We start from the raw sequence: 19,556 nt of genomic DNA on the forward strand, positions 1-19,556 counted from the left end.
CTGGCCCACCTCCCATATGTGCGCCAGAAATCAAAACAACCAATGCAAGCCGGCCCAAACGAAGCGTGTTTTTGTAAACGAAAAACTAGAAAATAATAAAAATAGTTGCTCGCGTGTGCTGTACCAATCCCATTGCGATGATGGCCACTAATGGAATAACGGAAACTCGCACATCTATCAAGTAAGTAACGAACTGTGATCGGTGGTGTTGCATTAAGCGCTTGGTCATTTATTTACCTTCCACCCCCTCCGTTTCTTTTCCGGCGCGCCTTTTATTTGCAGTTGCGAAAATATTCCGGAACTGTTCTTGGACAAGCTGGTCGCGAAATCGCACTTTAGCCGGTTTGGCAAAATCAAGCGCTTCATACTTCGGCCCAGCCGGCTTGCATGTACGGTCGAGTATGAGGATTCGGAGTCAGCATTGAAAGCGCTTGAACGGGGTGGCGAGTACAAGAACCACACGTTCAGCATAACCTGGACAGACTTGAAACCTGCCACGTTTGGTGACAATGGGAAGGTGGGTGGATCGCCTATCGATCTGGAAGTTCAGATGGAGCTGGAAGCAATCGATCATACTCGGGGGTCACCTTCGCTAAGTAAGTGCCTGTATATTCTGGTTCCACTGTGACTGTAACTTATCCTGATGTATGAATATTCTCCTTTTAAGATTTGTTGGCATACTGCAAAAGCGCAGATCGTCCCGCAGTCGTCACTCCAAACAATCGTCCAACCCTTCCTAAACCTGTACTACCTCCGGCAGTGCGTGCCGAGATTGATCCGAAAATTAAACAAGCTCGCACTGATCTCGAATCGTTAGCCCGGAAGCCAGCGTATTCGGCAGAAGAACGCTACAGAGTGCTCGAGGCAAAGGACCGCTACCTTCGCCTCACAACGGAACGTACGACCGACATTCGAAAGGCGAAAAATATCGAAGGAACGTGTCCGGATATGTGTCCCGAAAAGGAGCGCTATTTGCGGGAATGGAAGTGTATGGTGCCGTCGTACGAAAAGCAGCTCGGTGGAGGCAATCAAATCGATCATGTGAAAGCTATCAAACAATACTCGCGCAGTTCAGCCGATCAGGAACTCCCATTACCGCACGAATTACGCTCGCAGCATGCTCTTGGACGTACGATGCACTTTTTGCTAACGAATCTGGCCGATCTGTGTGACGATGAGGAAAGTGAGGGTGGTGGCAATGTAAGCGATTGGTTTCATTACATCTGGGATCGGACGCGCGGCATCCGGAAAGACATCACGCAGCAAGATCTTTGCTCACCGACCGTTGTGGAGCTGGTGGAGCAGTGTACACGCTTTCACATACATTGTGCGGCACGGCTAGTTTCCGAGGATCCGTCGGTGTTTGATCAGAAAATCAACACCGAAAATATGACGAAATGTCTGCAAACACTTAAGTACATGTATACGGATCTTGCCCAACGGGGACAGCGCTGTCCATCGGAAGCAGAGTTTCGGGCGTACATGGTACTGCTGTATCTGAACGATGGTAACTTCCTGTGGGAGCTACGGCAACTTCCGGAGGCAATCATCCACTCAAGCGAGATCCAATTTGCGCTCTCCGTGTACTTCGCGCTGGAGGAGAACAATTTCGTGCGATTTTTTCAACTCGTACGATCGACTACCTACATGAACGCGTGCATTCTGCTCCGGTACTTCACGCAAGTTCGTCAGAAAGCGCTGGATATCCTGCGGAAAGCGTACGCGGTACGCTCAAACGCAACCTTCTCGCTGGAATACATGACGAGCATCCTGGGCTTCGAGGATCAAGAGGAAGCGGAAGCGTTCTTCGATCATTACGGCATTGTGGTCGATGAAACGACCGACGTGGTGATATTTGAGCCAAGGCAGTTCTACAAACCAGATCTTCCCTTTCGCACATCCCGTGCAGTGCAGCTAGTAGAAAGCAAACGCACCGTATCGATCGGTGAGACCATTTGTGGACGTCCACTAGAGCAGTGGGAAAAACAGCTTCCCGCGGTACAGCGTCCAACCGACAGCTTCGATGCAAATGGATGCTTGAGAGAGCAGGTGCTACAGAAGGTGTTTACCGACCGGAAAGAGACAGAGGAGAATGTAACTCCGTTGCCAAAATCTTCCTTTAAAGACCCTCAACCTCTTCATACAATCGAGGAAGACAGGGTAGATAGTTCCATCTTCAACACACAACGCAATGAAACCTTGTCGGACGATAGAATTTTCAAAGTGCCTTCACCTACAATCGTAGTTCCGAGGGTTTCTCCTCGAGCTAGGACACCTCCAACAAAGCCTGTTCCATCACCATTTGCTGTGGATCCTCCGCCCAACGTTTTTGGAACGAGCGAACCTCCTAAACCTTCTGCTGTAGACACATCCATCTTCAAACCATCAACAGCTACTCCTGGTGCACTTCCTGCATTTTCATCTGCTGGATTTGGGAAAAGTATATTCGGAAGCATTAATCCTCCATCGACAACACCCAACGCCGCCACTGATGGTGGTAATCTGTTCAGCTCATTGTCATCTAGTTCAGCATTATCTGGAGGGAGCATTTTTAGTCAACCGAATGCCAGTAATGCAACAGTCGCAAGTAAAAGCAACATTTTCGATCAACGCAACAACACCCCGGTACAATTCGCAAATCCACCTACAATAGCCGGAAAGACGTTCTTCCAAGCGGCCAAAGAAACGTCATCATTGAAACCTCAAACATCATTGGCTGCATCGTCGTTGTCGTTGTTCCAACCTACACTTGGAGGTTTCCCCCAACCATCATCATTCGGTGGTGTTTCGTTACCCAGCTCAGTAAACTCTTTCGGACAAAGGACAAATTTATTTGAGAAAGCTTCCACAATACTACCAGTGCCGCCCGTTACTTCAACGCCATCGCTTGCCGGAGGCTTTTTTCAACAACCTCTTAAAGAAAGGAAGGGAAATATGGAAAAACCTTGCATAGCGTTTCCTATACAAAAAGAACCGGACCAAGCGGCTGAACTCGAAAAGCAAAAACAGGATAAATTAAAGCAAGAAGAGGAGAAAAGAAGGAAACAGCAGGAGCTTAAAGAAGCGCGTAAAAAAACAATCGAAAAGGCAAGTTCCACCGAGCTGGAGAAGCTGCTTGATGAAATTATTCGAGAAACGGTTCCTGATATCGCAGATACAGCTCTCACGCGCCACAAACGCATGCAACAATATCCACCCGAACTGTTCGACGAGCTTGCTAATGAGATACTAAAAAGCATGCTGCCAACCATCGCAAAGCAGGAAAAAGAACGCATGGAACGTCTAAAAGCGGCCCGTGCTTGGAAGCTGAGTGTAAAATATTTTCACCGTTGGCACCGACACGCTCAGAGTGCGGCAAGATGGCGTCGTTTAATGCGAACCGTACCGCCATCGTTTGTGAATGGGAGTATTGGGATCGATCAACTACCACGCTGTGATCAGTTGAGGCCATTTTTAAATGCTCGTTTTACGATGGGAACGAAACGAAGCGCGGACGAGGTGTTGCAGGATCGTGCTGTCCAGCGTGAAGTCTTCCTGTTTGACGCTTTTCCCGAGCGACAGCTTATCGATCCGTTTGTACAGCTAGAAGGTATGATTCATCAGTTGCAGACACTAGCTCCGACGAGGTTAATACGGCTTCCGGGACCAATTTGCTGGAAGCTGGTAATATCGGTACCCTCCGAAGGTGAGGAAGGATCGGCCGGATTTCCTAGCTTCGTGCAACGTTGGTTGAAGTGTTGTGCGTTCCGAAAGGACGATAGAAAAACGAATCATCCTTACTTCTATTTAGCGATAAAGCCACCACCTACTAAACAGCAGATAAAGCTAAACGTAAACCGTTCGTCCGATGCTAGCAAGGAACAGCGAGCGATCTGTATGCGATTACTGAAAGGACAATCGTTAGAAAGTGAAAAGCACACAGAAAGCTCCCAGGCATGCAAGCTGACTGATGGGCTTTTATTTTTCCTGAGCGATCGTTGTCAAGTCGCGGAGGCCCGGAAACGGTTAAACAACATCCTTGCTAAGTGTGGAAGTGCGGAGCCACCAAGTGTTGCAGTTATTCTCTACAGTCCAAACAGTGCTGCCGGAGCTGATGGAAGTGTCATCTCCGTGGATGACATCGCACAAAAACTTGGGCTAGTTGTTGGTGTGGTGAAACGGTGGCGTGTATTTGTTTGGTATAAGGTAACGGAAAACGACACCCTGCGAGAGGCAATCACGTACCTTACGAGCTGCTATCGAGCGCATCTTCAGTTCGAATCGCCACGCCACCTGGAGCGGTTAGAAATGCGTCCGCTGACGGACTTCCTGGAATGCTGCGTTGGTTCGGAGATGTGGTTCCGGTTGGATAAAGCTTGCCGTAAACCGGACGGTTACACCTTAGCCGGACAGAATGGGAATGCAATCGTAGAGCTGTACAATTCAATCCTCACCAAGGTCCAATCGATGGTGGATCAAGATTTGAAGCAATTCGTTCAACTTCCAGAAGAGTTCGGCAAACTACGTGATGGTACCGTCGTGACGAAAACGGGCCATTTTCTACCACTACCAGAAGCGTATTTCCCACCAGATTGGAACAGTTCTGAGCGCAGAAAGCAAATAGTACAGCTGCTTAAGGCTCTCGAGCTTCGTCCACTACCAAACACTCTACAGAGTGCGATCGATGATGTCGCCCAACAAGCAACTACTAAAGGTGTCGCATCGGATGTCAAGCGACTAAGAACGGAACTGAACAGCTACTTATCGAGCTATCGGGTGCTTTCAGTGGAAAATTCTGTCGACCTTAGCACACTTACTCAACGAGTTGTTCAAGGAATAGTTTCACAGCTGGCAGGATATGTGTACGATATGGAAACACGACACACGGGACAGTCGGAAGAGAATGTTCGCCACTGCTATTGGGTGCCAATATTAGCATTGGTTTCTGATACAATTCTCCGTACCGTTTTATCGAGAAGCTCACCACCGCTGGAAATATGTTATCGAAGGAATGAGTTGTTACAGCACACCGAAACGGATTGGTGGAAGGACCAATTACTACAGATACAGGAACAAGCACAAAAAGCTATCGAAGAATCGCAAGCCAACGCCAGCTTTTCGAATCAATCCGGTCGATCGAGCATCACAGCGATCATCTCGGATCGTAAGCGTACGCATAAGGAACTCACGCAGCACAATGAAAGCTGCGTTAGTATAAGTGACAGCTTCACTAGCTACAGTGGCAGTAGCAGCTTTAGTGATAGTATCCCCAGCGATAGCGGGAAGAAACGGACCAAGCTAGTAAACGGGTTATCGTACAGTCAGGACGTTGTGGATGATGTTATTGCACAGGGTATGAGAGCGTTGGTTAGAGCGGAAAAGATGCTTAGCCAACGGCAAACGGCTGCAACAGAACTGCATCATGTTTTTAATCCACTCGAGCAAACTATACTGGATGTGGAGAAATCGTGTAGGACTCTGCAATATCAGTACGGAAAAGGTTTGCCGAAATGAGAGGTGCTGATGGACGATTAAGGACGGCTTTAAGAAAGGTACGAAAAATGAAACCTATTTATTGTTTTTTTTTTTTTAATACTAACAATTTTCTGTCCTCCTTTAGGGTGTTTCTACTGCCTGTTGTTTTCAAAAAGTGTAGTGTTGATAGCAGGGCAAGATATAAAGGAAATTGATCTGGATCAGAGTACTGTGAGATAATATTGTATGATTCGAAAGTAAAATATTGATCGTTCTGCAGTTTTTTTTGTATAATTTAATTGTAAGGAGCTAGGATTAAGTTAGTCACTTTACTAAAGAAAGTAACATTTTAATTATGTAAATGTCAAGCTGTAATGCGGTACAATTGCGGTACGAGAAATTGTTAATAATCTTTGGCAAATTAAAGTCACAGAGTACCAATCATTAGACATGGTTAAGAGCCAAACAGGATCACAATCAGTCACAAATAGTGTCCAGCTCAGATAGACTTGGTACCCGGTTAGAGAGCCATGCAAGGAGAATCATCGGTGTTTTTCGTTTGTGTGTTAATAACATTTATGTTAATTATTAAATAAATTCAACGCGACAAAAATGTATTTCGATTGCTTCATACATACATTCTGCATCAAGAATTCAATTACTAGCAGAAAAGAACCTTCAAGGGAAATTTTATCACATTTTATTTTGCCTTAAGGGCAAGCTAATCTTACTAATTATGTTGTACTTTCTTTAAGCTACTGTTCCACCCGAGCGCTTCGCAATTGGCTAGTAGAAAAAAGCTAGACCAGCTGACTATCTTAACTTTCATTGCCATTGCTTTGTGATTTCTATAATGCCCTTAATGTGTGTTTAATTAACACCGGCGTAATTTATTTATTTATGTTAATTTAATTTCACCCTTTGGTCCCCTCCCCCCATGGGAACGATATAACAAGCACCATTCCAGCTTATCAAAGTGACAGTTTGTGTAACTGTTCCTCGTAGTGGTTCTGCCCAAAAGTGTAATCAGTTTTAATAGGCTATTCTTAATAGGCAGCTACCAGTGTCTCGGTTAACCGATAAGTGGTCCCTGTTTCGTCACGCCCTCCACTGCAAAGTTATGAAAAGCTCATTAGATGTTGATGTACAATGTTACATTGTTTTACACGGTAAAAGGGTAGTTAACTAGAAATTGTTGTATGTTTGTATTCCGATCATTGTAAATACTGTTCTGGACTGCTCCTCCATACTCAAGACTAACTATCCAGGTATGGGTAATTGAAAGTCTAGGAAGTCGGAAATAGGTAGAAAGACCTCGTGAGGTTTTAATGCCAAAGAAGAAGAAGAGATTTAGCACTCTTTGTCGATCTTGTCATGATTAATCGATACTCTATGGCAATGATCAAGTTCATAACCTCAATTGTCATTACCAGTCTCTCTTGTGTCTAGCCACAGTCACAGTTTAGGCAGAGCTAATTGCATCCTCCAAACCCTTGCCACCTTGACATAGACATCATAATTCATTTTAATCACACACTGCACAAAATAAAACAAGATCACACATCTTATCACCTTATGCAATGTGGAGAAAAGAACACGGTGGCGGCGCAAAAGATTAGCTTACCCTACAGAATCGCGCGACGCACACACATTATCGCCACTGGGGGTACCGTCATATTTGCATAAAAGTTCGATTAAGGTCACCACAGGCACACATTCATCCGACCAAAAAAGCAGCTGTTGGCAAGAATCTGCAAAACTCGGAAGATGGTCGAAGATCGACCTGAGCCAGTACAGAACAGTACAGACCAGTCTGCGCACCGTGCGAGACACACAAACCTTTTTTCGATCGATCGTTGCAATTTGCTGCTGTGCATGTATTCTTTTTGAACCCCATAAAGCAACCGGTAAAATAAAATAACGATAAACGAGCCCGCCAATAATTGCCACCCGGAACGTGTTCTGTGATAAGGCGCGTGTTCGAGCGCCTCCTACCAGACTCCAACCGTCGTCACGATCGACCCGATGCGGTTTGCGGTTCGAAATTCGGTATAAAAGTGCTAAAAGAGAAATTTTGCGCTTTTAGAATGCTTGACGAGGCTCTCGTGACAGTTTGTGCGTGTGTTTGGTTGGGGCGTTCTTGGTGACACCGGCAGGACATAAAATGCACCCTCAGTGAAGATCACCTATCGATCCTCTTACCGCGATCTCTCTATCTCTCTCCAAAGTGATGTTTACAGACACATTGTTTCGGTGGTTAAGTGTGGTGATAGTCTTGGTCACGATCATCAGTCCGCACCCGGTGACCGGTGTCGATTGGAACTTTCTCAAGTGTTTCGAGACGGTTAAGCGATGTCCAAACCAGAATGTTTCGTTTTATCTCTACACGAGGTACGGGTTCTTACAGTTTATTAGACACCATTGTAAAGTGTATGACTCGGCTTACAATTAAGCAGTAGACTTAAGGATTAATACGGTTTAAGATTCCAATTGCCACTAGTGTGCCACCTACTCCACCTTCGACTTCTTCCCAGTAGTCAAGAAGCTTCTCTTCACAGCACTAACTACCTTAAACATTATCGCTACGAGTGCAAGAATAACGGCGAGCGTGAACGTTAGCACATCGAAAGAATACTTCTGGAACCAGCTCATGTGAACTGCCTTTGACTGTAACAGATCCGCATCCGGATTCCGGAGAACCCATTCACACCACCAAACCGCACGCTCCAGAGGACTTTCCGGCTGATCACGGAACAGTCGTGACATTTGCTTCATCTTTTGACTATACTTATCACTGCCCAGGACCTCGTGCACAGCCTCAACCAACTCGTTCGCTTTGAAATGCTGTATCGAGAGTCGCTTGGCGATGCCCGCATCCACACAGTAATTAATGTTGCGGAACTGATCAGCAAACACGGGAAAGCCGATAATCGGAACACCATGCCAGATCGCTTCCTGCGTGCTCAGCAGGCCGCTGTGCGTGATGAACAGCTTAATGTTGGGATGAGCGAGCAGATCGTTCTGTGGCATCCACGCGCGGATGTAAACATTTTTCGGAACCGGCATTGGCAGCTTCGATTCGTCCGATTCAAACTTCCACAGGAACTGATACTGTGACAACCGTTCCATCGCTAGTAGAATATTCCGAATGCGCTCAGGGCCGAGCGTATCACTGCGTGCATTGCTTCCAAGCGAAAACAGAATGAACCCATTCTTAGCTCCCTCGACCACTTTCCGCAAATCATCGGGCAGCGCTTTCGGGGGCATAATCTGTAATCCTCCAACCGGGACCATGCTTGGCATCATTGGTTCCTTGTACTGTATGATGGGGTTTACGTTGGAAAACGAGACGCGAACATTTTTGTAGAAAGTCGTCGAAGAGGGAGCATCCGGATACACTTTCCGCAAAATCTTGTCCGCTTCCGGATGCATCAGCGTTTCGTGCAGTGCCATTTCGTACATATCGTAGAAGAAATTTTTCACACGCTGCACAAAACTCATGTTTTCTGGCGCATCGTACACGTGGTTCGGTACTAGTCCAGGGTAGGCGAACGAACCGAGCACTGCCGCCGAGGTAGATGGCGCATTGTACGGTGTTGAAGGGATGAACGGCAATCCCTTAAACCGATGCATGATGATCGACGGTATGCACGGACCGATCATGTAATCACTCACAAACAGATCAAACTTGAAGTCTTTCGGGTAGCCAAGCAGAAAGTGAAGTCCTTCCGATTTGATGGCCGCTTCGCACAGATTCAGACCGAATTCGTCGAATAGCCGCAACATTTTGAATGGGCTGTCGTTGGCCAGTTCGAAAAAGTCCAGCTCCTCTCGCATCGAGGTGTTGTACATGGTGCTGTAGAAGTTTTCCAGATGAATGTACGTTACGTTCGGTGGTGGTTTTTCCACATCCGCACTAAGAACCGTCACGTTATGTCCGCGCTTTCCCATCTCCCACATCAGTGGTCGTAACCTGCAATTTGAGAACAGAAGCTGAAGATTGTCCACAGAATGGAAAGAATTAGAGCGACTACCTACCATATGTAATGACTTGGAGATGGTACACCGGACATGAACAGTATGTTGGCGGCGTGGGATACACCCACCAACAGCAACACCGCCACAGGTAACACGGTCTTCATCACTGCCACGGTACCACAACGCTCTATCAGATCCAGCTCAAGAGTGACCCTAAGCTAACCGAACACGTTCGCTTTTATTTTCTTGAAACACCGGCTTAAGCCAACAAAGCTGCCAATTGTAAAATTGGAACTAAGTGTGCGATACGGTGCTCTTGAGACAACAGACTGGATGACAGGCAAGAATTCTTCCGACCGCTGATGGCTGGCTGTCCATGCGCTTGCCCACGACTAACTACACGTGATTTAGGATGAGATGGTCCTTTTCGGGGTGGTGTGAGCAGTTTAGAGCGTGACTACTTATCGCTGCGGCATTGAGGCAATTGCTTGCTTAACACGGCAAACTTATCGTAGAACGCGTATCACGCGCGATCCGTATGGGAACTGCTGATAAGTGACTTTGTCTGGCGACTGAAACGTGCCGCATTACTAGCCGGTGCCTTCATTCATAGTTCGTTGCACGTCATTGGGTTGTAGTTTGTAGTTTAGAAATGTAGTTTGTTGACTATTTTTCTTATTGCTAATGTTACTCCTTGTTGTAAGACGCGATGGCGTCAAACACACTCCTCACCTGCTTTTCTTATCGGCAGCCATCATCATGACTAGGGGCTTCTTCTAGTCGAAAGAGTTTACACAGTCCGACAGTCCTCTTCCAATTCCCGTCCATTGCTCTTATGATTCTCTTATTTGTGTTTGACAAATATTCAATTCTTGATAGTTACCAATGATCTGGTTACGATTTTTAGTACTTTGACCTTGACCCAATTTTTGGCGTTCAATTCACCATTCTTTCATCTCCACAGAGAAACGCAAGAGAATCCCACCCAGCTGGATATGTTCAACGCGCAGTCGATCAGGTCCGCAAACTTCATCAAAGGTCGTCCACTGATTGTACTCATCCACGGCTACACCGGACATCGTGACTACGCTCCAAATCCTACGATTAGACCTGCATACTTTGCCTACGACGAGTACAACATTATCTCCGTCGATTATCATCCACTCGCGCTCGAGCCCTGCTATCTGCAAGCCGTACGGAATCTTCCCACGGTGGCAAACTGTACCGCCCAGCTGCTTGATTTCATCATCGAAAATGGTATCATCCCGCTGGAGGATATCCACGTGGTGGGGTTCAGTCTTGGCGGCCAAACGTCCGGCATGATCGCGAACTATCTGCGGGCCGGCCGGTTAAAGCGCATCACGGGACTCGATCCGGCCAAGCCGCTCTTTGTGTTTGCCACGAACGAGTACAAGCTCGATCAGTCGGATGCGGAGTTTGTGCAGGTGATCCACACGGATGTGTTCCAGCGCGGCATTCTACACCCGAGCGGCCATACGGACTTTTACGTGAATGGAGGCGTCGAGCAGCCGGGCTGTGATGCGAGCACCATGATGACGATGGGCGAGTGTAACCACAATCGGGCGCCCGAGTACTACGCGGAGTCGATCGCGTCGGAGGTGGGCTTCTACGGGTATCGGTGTGCCCACTGGTACCTGTACATGCTCGGTATATGCCGTGGTGGAGGGCCCGACGAACAGGTCGCCATTATGGGTGCGCACACACCCAACACGTAAGTACAAAACCGGTAGTGTCTACTTGTCTGTACTAACTGCGCGTGTCGACATTCAAACATTAGACGGTGAAGTCTGGTTTGTGCCAGTAGCGGCATGACGATCAAACGAACATCACCAGTGAACCCGTTTCATGTTTGCAGCCATGTTAAACTTCTTCACTTTTATCTTTCTCGCTTGTTATCTCGCTGTCTTTCTCACTGTCTGCTGAACTGAAGCGTACAATGCACGCGAAGATACACATTTCATTATTGTCACACCAGGCTACACTCACTCAGCGGTCTCATTACGCATCGCCCTTTCCGCTTCTTGTGTCCTCCAAGTCCTCACATACACGCGAAAGGAATGATTACGCAATTGCATTGCATGACCCGTACGGTGGTTTTGATTAAGTTACTGGAAGTATCTGGAAATTTGTAGCCACTAACCACATTGCGCTCTGCCTTTCTCCCATTGCTTCATTCCCTGCAGAACTCGAGGCCTTTACTTCCTGAGCGTGAACATGATGCCGCCTTATGCAAGAGGAAGAAATTTCACCTTACGAGATGAGCTGGCGGCCATATCGGCTCACATTGGCAACTAGAGTTGCCACACCGAAAAAAAAAACAGACCAACTGAAGTAGTAGGAACCAACCGGGGAGTCAGGACCAAGCCAAAACGAAGGGACAGAAATATAATTCGCATTAATCGCAAAACCACCCCATGTGTGTCTATGTGTTCACTGTTTTGGTTGTGGTTTTGAGAAGAGGTTCCCAAATTAGGACGAATCTTGTGTTTCGTCTCTAGTCATAAAATTTTTATGATACTAAACCAAGCAGCTACTCGAAAAAATAGCTGCAGAAAAAATATTATGCAATTTAATGACTTAATTAGCTCCTCCACTTATCAGCAAACTATTTCTAGTTTCGGACTATCACACCTTTATCACACACTCAAAATAATTTCGCTAGAACCCATATTTCTCAACATTTACCCGAGACCTTACGCAATAGAATCGGATCGGAAAATTAGCATACATTAACCGGCAATCGGTTCCGTGACGCAATACGGGGGCAGTGCTGTGTGCTACTATCAGGTGCTACTATCATTGAACTGGTGATCACAGCCCACCCGATGGCCAAGGTAAGAAGGCCAGGCGGAACAACCCCGTCAGCTTCCATGAACTTCAAACTTACAATCGATTGCAGGCGGCGTGTGAAGTGTTTCATTATGCAGCATGAGCTGCTGTTGGACGAGTTCACTCGACCTTAGTCGGTTGATCGGTGAGTGTGGTTCATGAATGAATATAGCGCATAGACAGGGCTAGCTGTTCGTGATTCAAAAGGTAAGTTCGTTGATGTTTATCCTTTATTTATTTTAATTTAAACTGAAAAATAAAACCTGCAACTATATTTATTTATTTAGTAATTATTAACCAATTTTCAATTTGGGTTTTGAGATGAATATTCAACAACTTGAGATGAATATCGTAGCAAACCAACCCTGCATTAATGCTTGATGCCTTTAAACGCCTTTTTCCCCCTACTCAACCAAAGTGGCGTTTCTCTCTTGCTTACGGTTTCTGTTTCGGAACGCCGTAAAGAAACGCATCTGAGATCTCGCCCGAGCTTAGTGGAGACGGCTGCATTCCAACCGACCGATCGACCAGTTTCCCTAAAACCATCGTCTGGTGTGGTAGCCGTAGCTCTCGTTCGGGCGATCGGTTCCGTGAGTGTTCCCCCGCTCGATTGATCGCCGTGCTTTCCTTTCGTTGTTGTGTGTTTATTGAAGAATATTGTTTCCATTTTTCTTTAGTGTAGAAAGAAAAAGTGAATGTTTGGTAAAAGGTAGTGTTTGGCCAGTCAGTACGAAAAAAAGTCCCTAAAGTAAAGATAACCGATCAAACAGCTGGTTTGAAAGAAGGACAGACCAGGAGGGGCAAGTGTTACAATCGTTTCGAATAGTTTTATGTGCGACCTTTCCGCTTTGCCAAGTGACATAAGTTTTGTATCGGAAAAGCGGAAATATGAACGATGAATAAAGCGCGGAAAACCCTCAAACAGGCGTGATTTTTGTCGAGCTATTTTTCTACATTTCGGGAAGGAAAATCGGTTCAACAAACAAACAAAAACGGCTCCAACCGTAACCGAACAGCCTTTCGGAGCGGGTTTTGCCCACCACAGTCAAAGGTGTTACTTAACGTTACGCACTCGCTCACCTCAAAAGCAAGATCATCATCAGCTGTTATTTTGGAACGTAGGAAGTACGGTGGAAGTGTACCGATTGGCCGATCTCCGGATAATTTATCCACCGAGCAATTGGCCAGTATCGAGGGTGGAAAACAAGCGAAGGAAAATATGTAACCCACCAGCGTGTGTGTGTGTGTGCGTGACCGACCGGAGTGTGGATAAGCGAAAGTGTGTTCCAAGTGTTGTGCATAAGTGTACTACTGCTGGCTCTTCATCGGATCGTGCATGAGTTGTCCGATACGCATCGAAAACTCGCGATCGTTGGAAGGTTGAAACGAGATAGTAACGAAAGAAAAACAAGGAGAGAGCGAGCGAAAACGAGTGTTTTCGGTGCAATTCAAAATGCAGCAACTTCCGTTCGTATCGATTGGATTCGGTTTCATTTTGCTGGCGGCATTCCAGAGCATTGCGGAAGGTAAACAATGTGCTGAATGAAGGTTTTCTGTTTTAAGGTTGAAGGTTACGCGCTGTTTTGATTCCGGTGGGTAAAATGGTAAAGTGTTAATGTTCTGGAATGTTTGCTAATCCATGTACGCAGTCCCATGGAACGTTTTCGCCAGACCACCTTGAAATGACACAGGACTTTTACAACCCTAACGTTGGTTGTTAGAACCGGTTCGCTCAAAAGCATTAATTAGAGGTTGATAGAGACTGCCAGTGTGCTATAAAAACTTAAGCTCATTTTATGACCTCGCTCTGTCGTTGTTAAACCAAAAGGATCTTACCGAAACGATCAGATAAGACAACTAATTGAAATGTTTAAGCTATGCTACAGCATAGACAAAGAGCAAAAGAGACACAGGCTTCTTGATATTTTTTTCCAAATAAAGAATTAGTAGACTTTTTTATAGCAAAGTCTAACTGATCTCTGACTCTGTCTCAATTTGTAGAATTCATACTTTTTTTCTAAATTTATTCTATAAAGGGAGTGAAAGAAGAATAAGGAAGTTCTTTATAGTCTCAAATATCCGGCTAGGAACAGAAAATGAAGAAATATTTTCAACCTGACAATGCTTTGACCTTGATGACAGATATGTATAGAAGCCTTACAAACTACGAGTTCGATTTCTATTTCAAATAAATTAAGGCATTGGTTTCTTACTAATTCACTCAGAAAATAAGCAATAAATGGAGGCAGAATGAATTTCGTAAAGCAAGGCTTTATTTATAGCAAACCAATTAAGAGATGAAATGTTGGACATTTTTTCGACACATTTCCTTCCACAGATGTTGCAGACGTTGAGTGAAAACCATGATAAAATGGTGTGATTGTGTGTGTCTCTGCTTTTCGTATCACAAAGAAATATGTCAACAGTGACAGCCATTCGTCACCGTTTGAAACCGCAGCAGGTGCGTACCACTAACCCAGTAATATCTCTACCACTACTACTGCTCTTGTAGCCCTTGTTACTGTGGCCACAGGCAAATAGTTGTCAAAGCAATCAGCCATTCGATATTGGGCGCTTGACAAACAGCTCCGATTAGACATCCCTCCCAATTTCTCAAGTCCAAAGTTTGGCTACTCCCTGGCGACCCCTTTTCCCTTACCGAACGGTCACGATTTCTTTCCTTTCAAGGTCAGCAGTGATTCTCCCTTCCCTGCTCAACATATCGAGCTGTGCCAGTTTTCACTCTCGATCATCGCGAGCGTTGATGTAATAGGCGCACCAAAAAAAGCGCGACGTCGCCACCATCGCATACCGGGTGTCGGATTTGCTAATAAAACCTTCGTCCAGTCGTCCGGATCCGTTGTTTTGTGCCCTCGTTTATTTGGTGTTGGTTATTCGGGGATTCGGCCGGGCATTGCGCAACTAGGAAATGCACACGCACACCGCACCCGCTTTTCGGCGCGAGTGTGTTTTTAGCTCCGGATGAAGGAGAGCGCTAAAACACTGACATCAACCTTGGCGATCGGGGTTTGGTCGCTATTAGTCGCCCGCATCCGCACTATCAAGCTGGATAGACGGCAGGCTGGCAGGCTAATTATCGGTCATGGGGAAAATATTGCATGGTGCAGTAACCGGTCATTTCAAGGAACTCGCTACGCGCACGCATGGTTAAAAGTGAAAGGAACCTCATAACCGGAATAATCTCTAGTCTCTATGGACGGTGGGCGCCTTCCTGGGGGTATCGTGATATCGTCACGTAGTCGTGAAGACTTCGGAAGTTCATCGCACCGCTGGGAAGATTTTTTTTATCCAAGCGATTAGCCAGAAAACTCTGGAGAAAGTTCTTTGGGGTCGTCACGATGTCCGTTGCCGATTACTACCGACTGAGCAAAAGCAGCAACATCAGCAGCTAACGGTGCGTTACTGATTCATGCCATCGGTGCATTCGGTGATGCAATCCACGCGATCCACCTGGAAAACCGTGAAAGGCTAGCTCGGTTGGGGTTTCGGCTTCCATTCGTTGTAATGCTTCGCATGCAGCATGGACTCCGAAACATCCGTCATAGCATAGCTCGTCTCGTGCTGTAATGTGCGCAAGTTATGCTGTAATCGATGATGGTCGTCACTGACCCGGCTGCCTTTGGGACCATAAAAAAACGATGCAAATACACAACACAACTCCGACGACTGGCATGGTTTGTTTAAATGCCGGCAATTTTTGACAGTTTTTGTTCCATTTTTTTTTTTTACTTTGACCCAGTAAGTGTACTTCCTTTGGCGAGTGAACTGGGTGAAAGTGTTGTGAAGTGTGTCTCGCATGGTGTCATGAATCATGGCTGGAAGGTCCATGTTGACAGAGGTTGTTAGTGTTGCTTTGTTTTATTTTTCTATTAAAAAGCAAGCGATGAAAGCCCACTTGTGGACATTCGCGAAATTTAAGTGCCTCTTGTGTTCTTATTTGGCAACTACTTTACAGTACGGAGGTTGTTTAAACATCGTCCACCTTCATTGTTTTCAATCTCTTTTTCTCCAATTAACAAGTAACAAACAATGTGCATCATCATTAAATTTTCTTTTTCTTCGTCTTTTTTTTTTAATTACTCACACATTCAACAACAACTTACAGTGGCTAGAGCATTGAGCTCCGATGTGAGAAACATCCCGCGAAACAAGAGCAAATTTGTTTCCCACTCTCAATAACGCTCGCCCGCCACTTAATTACGCATTCCAATCTCGCACGTTTCGCCAAAGGTCGGCCGGAATTAGACGTGCTACACTGTACCACACTGCATGGTTTTCGAGCATGGCTCAACAGCCCATAGCCTCCACGGGCGACTGATCACGTGCATCGTCATGCCTCTAGGGAAGGTAGTGGACTGATCCGTTCAGAGTAAGATCAATAATGGGCAGATCATTTGGCAGGGCTGTCGAAAAAAAAATGCTGAGGTCGTCGCACGACATTGAGGCTGATGTGACAAGGCAAACTGTGACGATTGCTTTGTGGGCTGATATTGATCGGTGGGATAGACTTTCAAGCAAAAATAAAGATCAGTTTGAGAAAATTCATTTGATGTTTTGATAGATTTTTTAAGGAGTATTGCTGAGCCTCACATGAGACTATTATTTATGAGTAAGCAATGCATCATTCAGATCACATTTAGGACATCAAGAAGCCTTAATGAACCTTTTTTTCTCGTGGTAGCAAAAGACCTTATTACATTTATTAAATATCACATGCTTCAATCACTTGCGTAAGGCTATACATATTTATATCATACGAACAAGCAACAATTCCACCAGAATTGACCAATTCAAACTGCGTAGACATCGTTGTCAACTAGCACACAGACATAACCTTCTTTAAATTCTTCACGACGACAGTAATTAAATGACATTTCTTTTACGATTACGATACAAACCGCGGACATAGAGACGTAGAAACGCCCACCGCATAAGTGGCCGGCTTAACGATGCGTAATATAAACATGCTTCTGGATTAAACTTACATAACTTAATGCAATTACCAGGCGCACCGTGATCGTCTGGTGAATGAATGTGCCAGAACACACCGCGTGCCGTGTGTCAATAATGTCATTTTTCTTCAAACTCATCTCGTAATCAGGCTTAACTTATACCCTTACTAGTGGTCCACACGCGGCGTTCTGTGCGAGGCCTCCTGTATGTAGGTCAATTATTACCTTCATAAAAATGGATGGCCTACCGTGTACATCCAGTAACGATCGTTTAGTAACAGCGCCGCTCACTACTCGCCTCGTGTAAGAAGCGTTTTGTCGCAATATTAATTCGATTGTACGATCGGTTACGAAGTTGTACCGATCCCTTCGTACAGAAAACATCGTTAGCAGCGTCTCTTAACCATCTCGCTTACTATGGCTGTAAATAGTCTAAAAATGTGCATACTTTTCCTCTCTATTTTACCATCTCCAGCTCAGAAACAGCAGGAGAACAAAAATGTCTTCAATACCAGCTCGTGTTTGGAGAAGCCGTTCCGCTGTCCACATCCTCGGATCAAGTTTTATCTATACACACGCCGAACACAGCAGAACCCGGAGCTGATTGATGTGCTGAACCCCGAGTCGCTGTACTACACACACTGGAACCCATCCCATCCGGTAAAGATCGTTATTCATGGGTTTGGAGGTGGTCGAAATCTGTCACCAAGTCCCGATATGCGTAAGGCATACTTCACCCGCGGTAACTACAACATCATCATCGTGGACTATGGATCTGCGGTAACGGAACCGTGCCTTAGCCAGATTGAATGGGCCCCACGGTTTGGCAGTCTCTGTGTTTCGCAGCTAGTGAAGTATATCGCTAATCATCCGCGAGGAGTTCCACCGGACGATATGCATCTGATCGGGTATAGTGTTGGGGCACACATTGCTGGCCTGGTGGCGAACTATCTCACACCGAGCGAGGGTAAGCTGGGAAGGATTACTGGGCTCGATCCAACAATCTTTTTCTACGCCGGGTCCAACAATTCTCGTGATCTGGATCCTTCCGATGCACACTTTGTTGACATCATTCATACTGGTGCGGGAATACTTGGCCAGTGGAGCCCGGGAGGCCATGCGGATTTCTACGTTAATGGAGGAACCAGCCAGCCGGGTTGTGCGAGTTCCACAATCTTTCGTAAGTAGATTGGCTTTATTTTCGCGACCTTCAAAGTTGGCCTTCAACGTTTTTCTCCACCCAACAGAAACGCTCGCATGCGATCACACCAAGGTGACGCCATACTTCATTGAGTCGATCAACAGTGAGCGTGGCTTCTGGGCTGGACCTTGTCCAACACTCATATCTTATCTGCTCGGTTGGTGCGAACCGAAAGACTCGGATTACGTCCTCATGGGAGAACATCTATCGCCACAGTGAGTTTCTATTTAAAATTTCATGTGTAAAGACGTTGATGGTAATCATTTTTCTGTTTGGATTTCCTTCTACTAGAGCACGAGGTGTATTCTACGTGACGACAAACGCCAAACCACCGTACGCACGTGGATTTCCCGGCAAAAACCGACGAACGGCTAAAACCTCCGAGTACAGTGGCGTCCGACGGAAGTAAACAGTCTACTATAATGGCAAATCAAATCGTCAAAAGCTTACTTGTGATAAACCGCGTGGCAAAAGAACCATTTTGTCCCTACCTGTGTGACCGGTGTGACCATATTTCATCCCCAAGCTACAAGCTGCCGAAGGGGCTAGCAGCCACCTGCCTACAGATCGATCATGACGTCATCCTAATGAAGTTTGAGTGTAGGAAATTTAATTTTCTCGCCTCACAAAGAACGCGTAAAAAAACGCAAACTAAATCATCGACACGTAATTAAGAAGCACCAACGAAGAGGGTAGTATTAGTAGCGATAGTTTTGATAGGATCGTGTAGCTGTAAGACATTGTACATAGCTAGCAAGCTTCAGCTGGTTTTGTCGCCATTCTACAGCGACTTGAGCATGAGTAAAGGGAAAAGGCGATAGATACCTTCGGGTAAATGGCCTCCGAGATCATTAACCTTTGTGAGAGTAGAACGAATTTCTTGTGGCTCCACATCATCTACGGTAGCGCAACTAAAAGCTTCGTCATGCGTTGGTATGACGTTAAGGAAGTACCCAGCACATCTCGTCAAGGAGGATAGACCCTAGGTATAGTGTAGTGTACATAGATAATAAAGTATTCACGGCTACAAGGATCATTAGTGGAGGGATACAAGGGATCGTGCGTCATTTCGGATAGAGAAATTATTTTCCTAACGTAAA

At 45.8% G+C, this 19,556-nt stretch overlaps 4 protein-coding genes across 5 annotated transcripts in view; 3 read left to right on the top strand and 1 right to left on the bottom strand.

The window, feature by feature from the left end:
- Window positions 1–19,556, bottom strand: part of LOC126563828 (nuclear pore complex protein Nup154) — a 505,032-nt gene that overhangs the window by 349,644 nt on the left and 135,832 nt on the right. The window lies entirely within an intron of this gene.
- On the top strand, window positions 7–5,493 carry LOC126563787 (uncharacterized). Its single transcript, XM_050220526.1, has 3 exons — window positions 7–181; window positions 283–596; window positions 668–5,493. Exons 1-3 carry the CDS (start codon window positions 138–140, stop codon window positions 5,491–5,493), a joined length of 5,184 nt encoding a protein of 1,727 aa, XP_050076483.1. The 5' UTR covers window positions 7–137.
- LOC126564959 (pancreatic lipase-related protein 2-like) lies at window positions 7,668–11,748 on the top strand. Its single transcript, XM_050222089.1, has 3 exons — window positions 7,668–7,845; window positions 10,397–11,164; window positions 11,637–11,748. Exons 1-3 carry the CDS (start codon window positions 7,685–7,687, stop codon window positions 11,746–11,748), a joined length of 1,041 nt encoding a protein of 346 aa, XP_050078046.1. The 5' UTR covers window positions 7,668–7,684.
- On the top strand, window positions 13,681–18,865 carry LOC126564937 (lipase member H). The gene is made up of 4 exons (XM_050222064.1): window positions 13,681–13,808; window positions 17,731–18,435; window positions 18,503–18,671; window positions 18,748–18,865. The coding sequence occupies exons 1-4, from the start codon at window positions 13,736–13,738 to the stop codon at window positions 18,863–18,865; spliced, it is 1,065 nt and encodes a 354-aa protein (XP_050078021.1). The 5' UTR covers window positions 13,681–13,735.

Source organism: Anopheles maculipalpis, chromosome 3RL (genome assembly GCF_943734695.1).
Source record: "Anopheles maculipalpis chromosome 3RL, idAnoMacuDA_375_x, whole genome shotgun sequence".
Taxonomy (NCBI): Eukaryota; Metazoa; Arthropoda; class Insecta; order Diptera; family Culicidae; genus Anopheles; species Anopheles maculipalpis.